The sequence below is a fragment of the Diabrotica undecimpunctata genome, chromosome 2 (genome assembly GCF_040954645.1).
Source record: "Diabrotica undecimpunctata isolate CICGRU chromosome 2, icDiaUnde3, whole genome shotgun sequence".
Taxonomy (NCBI): Eukaryota; Metazoa; Arthropoda; class Insecta; order Coleoptera; family Chrysomelidae; genus Diabrotica; species Diabrotica undecimpunctata.
In genome coordinates, this window is record NC_092804.1 from 115,647,406 (window position 1) to 115,659,938 (window position 12,533).

The 12,533-nt window shown below is 32.8% G+C and overlaps 1 protein-coding gene across 2 annotated transcripts in view; it reads right to left on the reverse strand.

Annotated features, from left to right (window-relative positions):
* Positions 1-3,289: 3,289 nt before the first annotated feature.
* The window catches only part of Trpm (transient receptor potential cation channel, subfamily M), an 888,877-nt gene continuing 879,633 nt past the window's right edge, over positions 3,290-12,533 (reverse strand). The window contains exons 29-30 of one of the 2 annotated variants that reach the window (XR_011950088.1): positions 7,850-8,115; positions 3,290-7,811 (exon numbers count right to left, since the gene is read on the reverse strand). Coding sequence is in view for 1 of the 2 variants with exons in the window: in XM_072523326.1 (XP_072379427.1) it covers positions 8,102-8,115 (14 nt within the window). In the remaining variant the exon portion in view is untranslated. Of the gene's footprint in view, positions 8,116-12,533 lie in introns of both variants that reach the window. The other variant, XM_072523326.1, reaches the window with a different exon arrangement.

Consider the following 12,533-nt stretch of genomic DNA (forward strand, 5'->3'; position numbering starts at 1 on the left):
GTGCTTTTTTATTTAAAATGAAAGATAGTTTTATAGTTGAGGATCAGAATTGTAGGCACTAAATTTAGTGTTATTGTTGGTCTTCCATAGGCGTACAAAATTTCTTTGTAAGAGTTAGAGATAGCGCTACGTGTATTGAAGAATTTTTACAAATCATATGTACCACTATTCTCTCCCTAGCGCTAAAAAAATAAATATGTGGGATCATCCATAATGCAAGTGAATAATTTAGTCATAGGATTATATGGACTAACAAAAAGGCAAAATATGCATACAGTATATATATATATATATATATATATATATATATATATATATATATATATATATATATACAGGGCTACAGGCGTTGTAGGCCACTGGCTTCTAAAAACTTGGTTATTTCCCTCCATTTTTTTCGGTCCCTTGCTTTCTCTCTCCAATTTCTCACACCTATATCTGATAAGTCTTGCTTTACCTTCTTCCAACCATTTCTTCTTTGGACGTCCTCTTCTTTTTTCCCCATTTGTCCCTCCTTTATTGTTTTAACATTTCGATTCTCTGGCATTCGTATAATGTGACCAAGCCATCTAGCTCTTTGGGCTCGTATTTTTGCCGTAATTGCTGGTTTTCCATACATTCTCATTATTTCTTTAATCGTTCGTCTTGTAGCACTACGCTACCGTAACCTTAGCCATTTCCATATCAATTAATGTATCGAGCAAAAAAAAGAACTCTAATTATACCGACTAAGTATTGAACTGAATGCCTTGTTTGAAAATCAGTGCTAGTTGGCAAGCAAAGATTTTATTAAACCTTGAACCAAATTCAGTTGTCGTTATGGACAATGCATCTTTCCAGAAACTGCCTGGTGGAAAGATGACATCATGAATTGGCTTTCTAAGTAGAATTATTAAATCTTACAAGGAGACACATACCCGAATACAATAAATACGTTGTCAGCGAAATGGCTCGTGAAAATAACAATTGTTCTATGTCTCCCTCCTTATAATTGTGACCTAAACCATATTGAACTTATATGGGCTCAAATAAAAAATCAAGTAGCGAGGGAAAACTTTACTTTTAAAATGGATGATGTGAAAGGTCTGCTAGCTACTGCTATAGAAAACGGCACGGCAGACTCATTGAAAAATTGCATTACAAATACTACAAAAGAAGAAAGCAGAATGTGGATCTAGACACTAGAGTTGATGTTTGCGGTGAACCTGTTCAACCAATTTGTAAAAATCCCACTAGATATCGTCAAGGTACTACAACTTCAGTTTTAGACTTAATTATCACTAATGAGGAAGAACTTATCAGTGAAATTCATTATCTTTCAACCAATAGGTCCGGACCATGTAGTTCTTCAGACACAAGCTGAATTGGACATTATTGATGCAATCAATTAAAAAATAGTCAAGGAATTTAGTAAAATAGATTATATTAAATTCATCAGTATTTTAGCGAAGTAATTTGGACGGATTTAGATGGTTATTCATGTAATGATTCTTGCAATAAATATTATTATTATTATCCCGGTTTTTTTATAGCGTTCTCCGCTTTCCGGTTCCCAGTTTCCAGCTACGTCGGTCATTCCATTCGCCAGGGTGAAGGTTTCTTTCCGACATTGCCTTCTGAATGCCGCCCGGCCAGGATTGTTTTGGCCTTCCTCTCTTCCTTCTTTCCCTTGGCGTCCATTTTAAAATTTGGTTTGGCAGCCTGTCGTCGTCCATTCTTTTCACATGACCATACCAGATCAGTTGTCTCCTTTGAATTTCGTCAATGATGGTTGACTTGACTCCCATTATATTTCTGATATGGTCATTTTGTATTCTATCAAGCCTTGATTTTCTAGCTGATCTTCTCCAGAAGTCCATTTCCAATGCAAGGAGGCGTCGCTCAAGGGATTTAGTAAGTTGCCATGTTTCGCATCCATAGAGCACTATACTTTTAAAGATGTAGTTAAAGAGGAGATGCTTTCTTTGATTTGATAGTTCTTTTGACCATAGCATCGGGTTTAGGCATCCTATCACCCTTTTTCCTTTCACGATTCTTTGCTCTATCTTTTTCGGTGCGCCCACTCTTGTTGATTGTTGTTCCCAAATATATATATTCCTCACAGTTCTTGATTGTTTCATGTTCGTTGACCATTAGATCTTCTACTTCATTCCCGATGCATAAGTATTGCGTTTTGTTTCTATTTACAGAGAGGCCCCATTCTTCATCTGTTTTAAACAACCGTCTCGTCATGAATTCTAAATCTTCCTTGTCTGCTGCCACTACTACTTGGTCGTCCGCAAAATGTAGAGTGTATAATGTTGTATCGTCGTCAAGTTGGATCCCCATTCCTGAACATGATCTTCTCCATTGTTTTAGTGCTTCATTTAAATAGATCTTAAATAGTATTGGAGAGAGGCAGCATCCTTGTCGTAAGCCTTTTGTTACTGGAAATTCTTCTGATAAGGTGTTGTTTAGTTTGATTTTTGATGATGCTTTATTGTATAATTGTTTGACTGCGGCGATGATCGTGCTATTTAATGAAGACCGTTCAAGAGACTGCCACAGCTTTCTCACAGGAATCGTGTCATATGCTTTTGTGAGATCCACAAATGTCCAAGATGTATTTCCTGGTTTCTTGCAACTTTCTTTTCATTCAGTTGTGTTAGGGTAAATATGTGGTCTACGCAAGATCTTCCAGCTCTAAATCCTGCTTGCTGTTCAAGCAAATATCTTTTGGACCTTTTTTGTGAATTGGAGTAATCCATGCTTCTTTCCAACTATTCGGGATTTCTTCCCCATTTAAGTATCTTGTGAATAGCACTTTAAGATAGCTTATTAGTTTTGGTGTTCCGTTTTTTAGAAGTTCTGCTGGTATGTTCTCCGGCCCGGATGCTTTGTTATTCTTCATCGATCTAAGCGCTTGTTGTATTTGTTCTTCTTCCATGTTTACATATTCACCTTGTACTCATATTCGTTGAGGCGAGTCAGTATTATAAATATCTCTGTCTTCATTCAGTTCCCTTGCCTAATGATCTTTCCATGTATTTATCTGGATGGGCTGTATTCGACTTTTATTTGATGTGTCGGTTTTCAGGGTTTTTATTAATTTCCATGGCGCTGATGATCGCGCTCCTCCGATGTAACAGTCAACTTCTTTACATTTTGCATCCCATGTTTCATTTTTGTTGTTCCTTGTCATATCTTTAAATATTCTTTGCTGTTCTTTGTATATTTCTTTATCTTCAAGATTCTTAGTGTTCAGCCATCTTTTGTACGCTTCCTATAGCAATAAATATAAAGGAATAAAAAAACAGCACATAAGTTTTTGTAGATTTATTTATAATTAAAACAATCAAGTCTTTTCTAGAAGAAGAACTGATACAAGTTTATATTGTGTATAGTTTAATTAATTGGGTATTTTAAAAATATACTTTTTTGAAAAATCAAATAGCACACAATACCAAAATAATTTTGACGCAATGATATTTCCAAAAATTTAAATGTTTCAAAGATGTATTTGGTAAGATAACTTAAGTTTACAAGTAGCTACAATCCGTGAAACAACATTAAACCCATGGAAATGTTTTAAGGACCTTTCTTAATAAATAACTCTAATATTGTCAATTTATTACGAATCCTAAATTAAAAAGGTAAAAGATGTAGAGTAAAATGTCTGATATCGTCTAAACAACTATTTTAGTCTACATCGGTAAAATATCACATTAGTACATACTACATCAGAATTATTGGCCTATATTTCTATAAAATAAATATATTTTGATTTGGTTGTTTCGACATAATTCAAAATTGTCTAAAATATAATATTTTTACATGTCCACGTTTATACAATATACATATTGACAAAAAAAACGATTAGACCAAAATTTTCCCCAAATTTGATTTTAATAAATATTTTTTGTCTATCGACTGATTATTTAGCGATCTTACTAAGTATTTAAAGAAAAAAAAAGAACCACTTTCATTGTATGCCTAAAATACTAGTAGTTACTAGATGTTCCAGCTTAAATTATATTTGTGTGTACTATATTGAAAGAAAACTGAAAATGTTGATCGAAGAAAAATGCAAGCTACAATTGAGAAAATATAGAAGAGACAAAACACCTCAGTAAATAGTCACTTTTGTTTAATTTTCTCTTTTCTACTTGATATTTTTAATCAATCACCATTTTAGGATGGTTTAGTTACATCCTTTTGAAGTTACAAAATAAAAATATATTTTTATCAACGTTTTTTAGTTTTTTTTTATAAGAGCATTTAAAAAAAGGAACAAAATATGTGCGGCACATAAGAATTTTATGGGTGTTGCGAGGTCCTCGCCAACCTAACTCTTAGTTCCAATTTTAAATCCCTTGTACATAGCACTCTTCTCATTTTGTTGAAATTTGCTCTAACTTTTTCTATTCTGATTTTGATCTCCTGAATGTAATCATATGTGGAGTTAATCATTGTTCCCAGATATGCATATTTGTCCACTTGTTCGACCTTGGTTCCGTTTATTAGAAGATTCTCGTTATTTCTTTGAGTTTTCGATATTCTCATAAATTTCGTCTTCTTGACGTTCATTGTTAGACCGTACTCTTTTCCATACTCCGCTATTCTGGTCACCAGTCTCGGAAGATCTTCAATATTTTCGGCTAAGATCACAGTGTCGTCCGCATATCTAATGTTGTTAATGGGAACTCCATTTACCTTTATTCCAGCTGTTTCACCCTCAAGAGCGTTTTTCAAGATCTCTTCGGAGTAGGCATTAAAAATAATTGGCGACAATACGCATCCCTGTCTCACTCCACGTCTAATTTCAATTTCTTCTGACAGCTATTCGTTAACACGTACTTTTGCTCACTGTTTATGGTATAAATTTGATATGATCCTGAGGTCGTTGTAGTCAATCTTCTTTGATTTCAGGACATTCTTTAATTGTTTATGTCGTACTTATCTTGATTGATGTCCAGGCATATTTGTATCAGTATATTAAGTGAAAAAAGAGCTTCACGCGTTCCTAGGCCTTCGCGAAAACCAAATTGTGTATCATTAACGTCTATGTCCAGTTTGTGATATATTCGGTTATGGATGACTTTTAGTAGTAGTTTTAGCGCATGAGACATCAAGCTAATGGTGCGGTAGTCGCTGTATTCTCTTGCGATTTTCTTTTTGTGGAAACAAATAAAAATCGACGTTAACCACTCTTTGGGTAATACGCCTGAACTATAAATTTGGTTCAAGAGTGTCACTAAAACATCAATGTGCTTCTCATCTAGAATTTTTATGATTTCTATGGGAAGCATGTCAGGTCCAGGGCTTTTCCCACCCTTCAATGTTTTTAATGGGTGTAATATTTCTTCTTTTGTAATATATGGATCTATTTCTTCTGACGTAAGTTCTATGTGTTCCAGATCTCCTCTTTCATCATCGAACAATTCGTCGATATATTCTGCCCATCTTTGTACTTTCTCGTCCGTATGTGTTATAGTAGTCCCGTGTCTATCTAGAATTGCACGAGTGGGATTTTGTTTTCTTAGTCCTGCCAGCTCTTTAACTTTCTTGTGTAGGTCAAACAGATCATATTTATTTTGAAGGTCTTCGATCTCTTTACATTTCCCTTTAAAGTGGTTTTCTTTATTGTTGTTTTTGTTTTTGTCTCCGTCGTTCCATCATATTGAGTATCTCGTCATTCATCCATTCTACTTTTCTCCTTGCGGAAGTCTTTAGTATTTCTTTACAGGGTTCCAGTAGACAATGTTTTAGTCGATCCTAGTACTCGTCAATATCATTGGTGTTTGTGTTCAATTTGCTGCAGTTCATGTTGACTTTAGGTTCTTTAAGTTTTCTTGTGTCTATCGTAGGGATTCTTTGATGTCTTTTAATATTTTTAAAGGTGAGTGTAATCTTGGCAATAAGTGGATTGTGATCTGAGGCCACATCTCATCCAGGATATGCTTTCACGGCTTTAATAGCATTACGGTATCTTTCATTGATCATAATGTAGTCTATCTGGTTCCTGACTACTTTCTCCGATGTATCTGCGGGCGATCGTAATGTATACAGTCGTCTGTTTGGTAACTTAAAAAATGTGTTTGTAATAATCAAGTACTGCTCTTGACAGAATTGTAACAGACGGTCTCCTCTCTCGTTTCGATTTCGAAGACCATAGTTTCCTATACACTTTCCGCTTTGTCCCTTTCCAATCTTGGCATTGAGATCATCCTGCGCAGTACAATAATCAAATTATGTAAAATATTTTCGGGTAGTATACTGAACGTTTGATTAAATGGAGACCTGATAATCCTATTTCTTGGTCACGCAGAGGTCCAGATCTTATTTTATTTACTTTTATCTAACAATAAAGTACTGAAATCTTTTGTTTCCAAAACTTCCACAAAATTTATTATAATTTATCATCACTACAGCTGTTTCGGCAAAGTGCCGTTCTCAAGTGATCTATTTTTGGTATGCGTTTACACTTTATAGTCTTCAACTGAATAAGTTGAGGAGTGGAGAACTGTTTGTCTCAAGTTGGTCATTCAGAATTGTCTGTATATTTTAATTTCTTAATTTTGGTAGATTCTAATAAAGATAGCTCAATACCTTTATTTTGAATGTGAAGGATTTGGAATTGGTCATTAAAAGAGTGATTATGGTCTAGGTGAAGTGCATACGTAGAATCTGTTTTTCTATTTTGGAAAGCCTTTTTGTGTTCTGCTATCCGTTTGTTAAAAGTTCTACCAGTGTGACCGATGTAAGTTTTTGTACAGTCGCCTCATTTAAGTTTGTAAGTGCTTTTTCTTTTAGCTCTTGTTGTTCTTAATATATCTGCCTAAGTTGTTGTTTGTTCTGAAAGCTGATATTATTCCTTTCTTTTTTATGCGTTTGGCTATTTTTGTTGATTTCTTGCCTGTATATGTAATCGAGCAGAAGGTACCGGGTTTTTTCTCTGGTGGTAGAAATACTAATTTCAGGGCTTTCTTATGTTCTTTTTGATTTAAAATTTTATTTATTGTGTGTTCGTTGTATACATTGTTTACTGCAATTTGCTTAATGATATCTAATTCAATCTCGAAGTTGTTTTTTGACATGGAAATTTCTATTAATCTATGTAACATGGTAGGCTGCCAATTTATGTTGTGTAGGTAGACCACTTGAGAAAGGCACTCTGCCGAAACAGAGGTAGTGATAATAAATTATAATAAATTTTGTGGAAGTTTTGAAAACAAAAGTTTTCATATTTACTTTTGCTTCTGGGGTTTTTCAAAAAACTACATCCATATAAAATTTTGAACGAACAATATCTGAGATAAAGTCACTGAAGGTGCAAATCAATTTCGTCAAAAGGAATGGTTTTCTATTCGATTTTCCTTATTAAAACATGAAAGTTCATATAATATATGAACTTTCATATATAGTATACAATATGTATGTATATATTTCATATATAGTATGTATATATTTATATTACAAGTAGTTTACTTTTTGTAACTAAGGATTTTTGAAGCATTATGACAAAGACGCTTGATAAGAATTGAATTTTCAAAAAAAACATGAGGCAAAAACATTTCAAAACTATTGTGTTATACTAATGGTGCCACAATTATAATTTATTTGTAATGTAATAAACAATTGGGTGGATTTAAGGGATCATAACTCTTATAAAATGTTTAGGGAGACACAAATGTTTCGTTACTTTTTTAAATATGCTCTTACCGTAAAGCCACGTATTCATTTTCTTTAAAGAACGTTTAACAATTCACGAGATATTGGACAAAATCGATTTTAGTTTTGTACTTCAAAAAGCTGTAAAAAACTTTGAAAAGCTTTTTGTACATCAAAAAGCTTTTCAATTCTTGAAAACCAGAACGTATAGCAGTACATGTAGCTAGAAAAAGGTTGATTTGCGTTGATTTGTATCAACGCAAATCCTGATACTTAAAAATTTTAGGTAAAGCATTGAGTGTAAATCTTATTGTTACACTTTTTATTCAAAATATATAAGCTAAAATAATGTATGTAAGATTTCTAAATATTAAATAAAGAAAAAATATCTCATTAATAAATATGGAAAAATTAGTGTGATTTATACGTATTTATATAAAGTGGTATTGCTTCAAATGTCCATGCCTGGAAATGAAAAAATATTTTTTAACACAAAAATATATTTATATTTGATTTTTTAATGCCATCTACTTTATACACCAAATAGATCTCTTTTAAAAAACTGTAGAAAAGTGTCTACTGAAAACAATAGTCGTTAACTCCTAAAAATCAAGACTATAAAATTTATTTATCCTTTGAAAATATTATTTATAAGAATATACATATGTATTCGTTTGATTGATTTATTTTTATTTTAATTTACTCGTAGTTTTATACTAGGTACAGGTAATAGATGCATTAGGAAGAATTGAATAGAAAGACCGTACGTGTAGGAAAAATATCATCAAATAATAATAGGTGAGTTGTTCAAAATGTTTACTACTAATCTGTTCCACCCACCTACCAGTCGTCGTTCGGTGTATTTATCTCCAACAAAATACATATTACGAAAATATTGAATTTAATAAACGATTTGTTCAACATTTTTGCTACTTCGTATAATTCAACATATAGACATTCATTTTTTAACTTGACGAAAGCGAAATACGAAAACACAAACATTTATTGGTGTGAACTAGACTTCTCAGTCGTTCGTCGGAATGAAATTTAACCATTCTTAAAAATGTCTTTAAATGAAGTGCTGAAGTAAGTACTAGTACAAGTTGCGTATGATATGTTGGAACTACTGTTGAATAACGGGAAGAAACATTATTCCCTTAATCTCGCAGAAGAGCTCAAATACGTTTAAAACAATCTTACTTAAAAAAACCAAGCTTTTTTAACTGCAGAAACTTGTAATTCAGACCAGTTTATGATACTATAGAAATAACAGTCAAAGAGAATTATTCGTTAAGTACTACTAAATGTACCATTCTGCAACAAGCAACCGAGACAGGAGATCGAGGCAGGCGACACCGATTGTAGTCTCTTCATGTCTGCTCTTAAAGCTATTATATTAACATTGTTTTACAGCCCGAGAGAGAGAGAGAGAGAGAGAGAGAGAGAGGGAGAAAGAAGCAACAAACGACTGTCGCTTGTGTCTCTTCAGTCTCATTCAAGAGCAGTAGTAAATCGATCTAGAAATATCTGTCGCTGCGCGATATTTCTGTTTTAGCACTAATTTGTACATGGTTTCTTACTAATAATGACCTCCGAAATAAAATAAGTTTCGAAGCCGTTGCACGCCTTTTTCTACATCTGATCTACATCATATTCATTTTAAGAGCTAAAACACGGACGTCTTTTGAGCTTTAATCTGATTTAACACATATGGGCGCCTAGTTGTCGTTAAATAACACGACTGCTAGTTCTAATTTCCGACGACGCGGCGACTTAAGTCACAAACGACTGCGAATATTGTTTAGTGTCAAAATAAATTTTGAACAAGAAACATTGCTCTAGTTGCTAATGAGAAATACAAAGGAATGGCGGTTGGTTTCATCCACTCAAAGAAGATCGAAGTAAAGGTTAATTCTTTCTGTTGTACAGAGATTCGGGAAACCACAATGATAACTTTTTTAACTATTTTCGAATGTCTAAAAGCACATTTGATTTTTTGTTAGAAGTTTTAAAAAGTCACATAAATAAGAATGATACTGTAATGAGGAAAAACATACCACATGAGAAACGACTAGTTCTTATATTAAGGTATGTATATTTACTTCTGTGTCAGGAAACCTCCTTGAGATTGGAAGGTAGAATTACGTTAAGCAAAAAATATAATAATTTTATTGTTTCAGCAAGTCAATTACATCAAATAAACCGAGTCTTGAGAAATGGTACTGGCCGGAGTAGATGACGACTCGTCTCTATGCACTCATATAAATGTATATGCTTCAACAATTTGTCGCCGAAAAGTCACTTAAAAAACGTCCGTGTGATTTAGCTCTAAGGAGCGACAGCTCCTTTGGTCTCGGTCTCGCCTGTCACGATCTCTTATCTCGGCCTCAGCTTGTTGCGGAATGCTACCTTTATAGTGGGTGTTATAGTACTTAGTGCTACTAATGTTTGGAAGTAGAAAAGCTTTAAACATCCTGGAAATGGCTGGTAAATGCTTGGGCGATTAAAAAGCCGAGCATTACATATACATCTTAAACGCGATATCGTCAGTAAGAGAAGTTCCATACAATTTTAATTTGCAACAAGTAAGAAATTAGTTCGATATATTCGTCAATATTTATAATAATTAATTTTTATAAAAGTATCATTCTTCAGTATATACCGCTCGAATAGTAATAGAGTGGTTCAACAACATAAATGTTTTCTCATGGCAAGCAAAAGTCATGTTTTTCTCATGACCGAAACTCTATTAAAAATAAACGAGGATTTATAATACAAAAGATATTCAAAGATATTTTAAATCGCAAAACCGCAGTAATTAATAGAAAATTATTAAAAATGCTTCGGAAGAGCTCAGAGCTCATATACATTTACGACTGTGCCATTTAATTTTGTATAGTACAAGACGATTGGAAAGTTTGTACGTTACTGCTGCGAATGACCCTTTTTTGCAGTTCACTGGAGAAAAAAAAACATTTAGCTATTTTATTAGTTTTTCGCTGATATATCAGTCCGTTTCGATTTGATGTGTTTTATTACTTACATACAAGAAAGCGTTTATATCATTCCTATTGGATTTAAAGGGTCTATCTGTATGATCTTGATATATGATTTCTAACCTTAAGGAGTAAGTACGTAAGTCCAAATATATCATATTTTACCTGTATAAAGACTATCGGAGAAGCTTGTTTTTTGGTGTAGGTAAGCCCTACAACCATTCTAAATTTCTCCTTTGGTTTCGCTTATAAGGATAAGCTTGATCTTATACAACAATTTTATAAGATCAGGGTAATATTATTAGCTTATTAGGATACCTATATCGCCTCGGTAACGCAATAATAAGAGTGTTCGATTACTTAGAGCGTTTTACTAAATCCTTTCAAAATATTTATAAAAGCTTGCAAATATTCGTTCCTGTATGTATTTGCCAATCATCATCCTCACTGGCTCAACAACCCTTTTTGGGTCTTGGCCTGTTTCAGGATACTTATCTATTCTGATCTGTTTTCTAGTTTATTTCTCCAATTTTTTATTTTTAAGATTGTTATATCCTTTTTTTTTGTTTTATGTATCTAAGCTCTAGTCTTCCTGTTGTTGTTTTGGCCACTGGCATTTGTTTGCTTGTTTTGTTTGGTATTTCGCCTTTTTTCCATATGTCCCATCCAACGTAGCCGTCCTATTTTAAGGAATGTTATATGTATAGTTCTGTTTTTGTCAATCAGTAAGTAATTGTACGCTAAGAACACATAGCAATTGTTGGAGATAAACACACTGAGACACTGAAAACTGTACAATAATGATATGGAAGAAAATTCAAAAACTACTGTTTTTATAAAACTATCCGAAATCGCTGCTAGGGACTTCGGAAAGAGTTATTAAAAACCACAATTAGGATAATAACTACCTTGGAAGTTAAAAGAGTCTTACAATCAAGATCAATAAGTACATTTAAATGAATTACATAATACTAGCTTACAGCTAAAATGTCATTAAGAGTATAACATAAAAATGGTGTTAAATTCTTCATTGTTCGATTTAGGTATAGGACAGTTATACTTTATGTACAATTTTACCAATGTTTCTACTTATTCATTTATTTTTCTACGTGTACATCTAACTTCTATTATCGTGTCACTCTGTACACAATTTCAAAAATTTCCATAGTCTTAAAATAATAAATTATTTATATTATATTTTTTATTTTCTGAATATTTTTGTACATTTTTATTTGATAATCAATCTAGAATTATAAGTTATTTTATTATTATACATTTCATTTTTAACTCCATATCACAATACGCAATTAATGGGCGAACAATAAAAATTTTTTATTAATAAAGAACATTGTATAGTTATGATGAATAGTTTTAATCTAAATGTTCGGAATTATTCAAAACTTCGGAAAACAATGAGTATAGCGGAGCAGGGTACGGTGTTTCTGCACGTTGTATTATATTGTTCGTAAAATATTGTCAAACAAAATATCTATCGTCAAACTAGACATGAGCCCGAATAAAATTGAACTATGAAAAGGAAACAAACCGCAAATGTCTTATTTGGAAAGGGAGGTCTGCAATATAGATATTTTCTCTTCAAAACTTGAAATATATTGGCGACCACTTGTGGATACTATGAAAGCTGTCAATTCTTGTTAGGATGACTCATTTATTTTTAGCACCGAACAACTTCAATAAAAAAACAAAGCTCCAATTTTTGACAAAGACGTAACTGAGAAGACAAGTTGAAATATAGTCAAATCAGATTAATATGAGGATAATTTGGTAGCATGGCTCTTTGGCAGGTTTTCGACCATGTAGGAAAACTATTTGTATAAGACAAGTATTTGAAAAAGTAGTCAAATATTTTCTTTGAATATTTTAGCT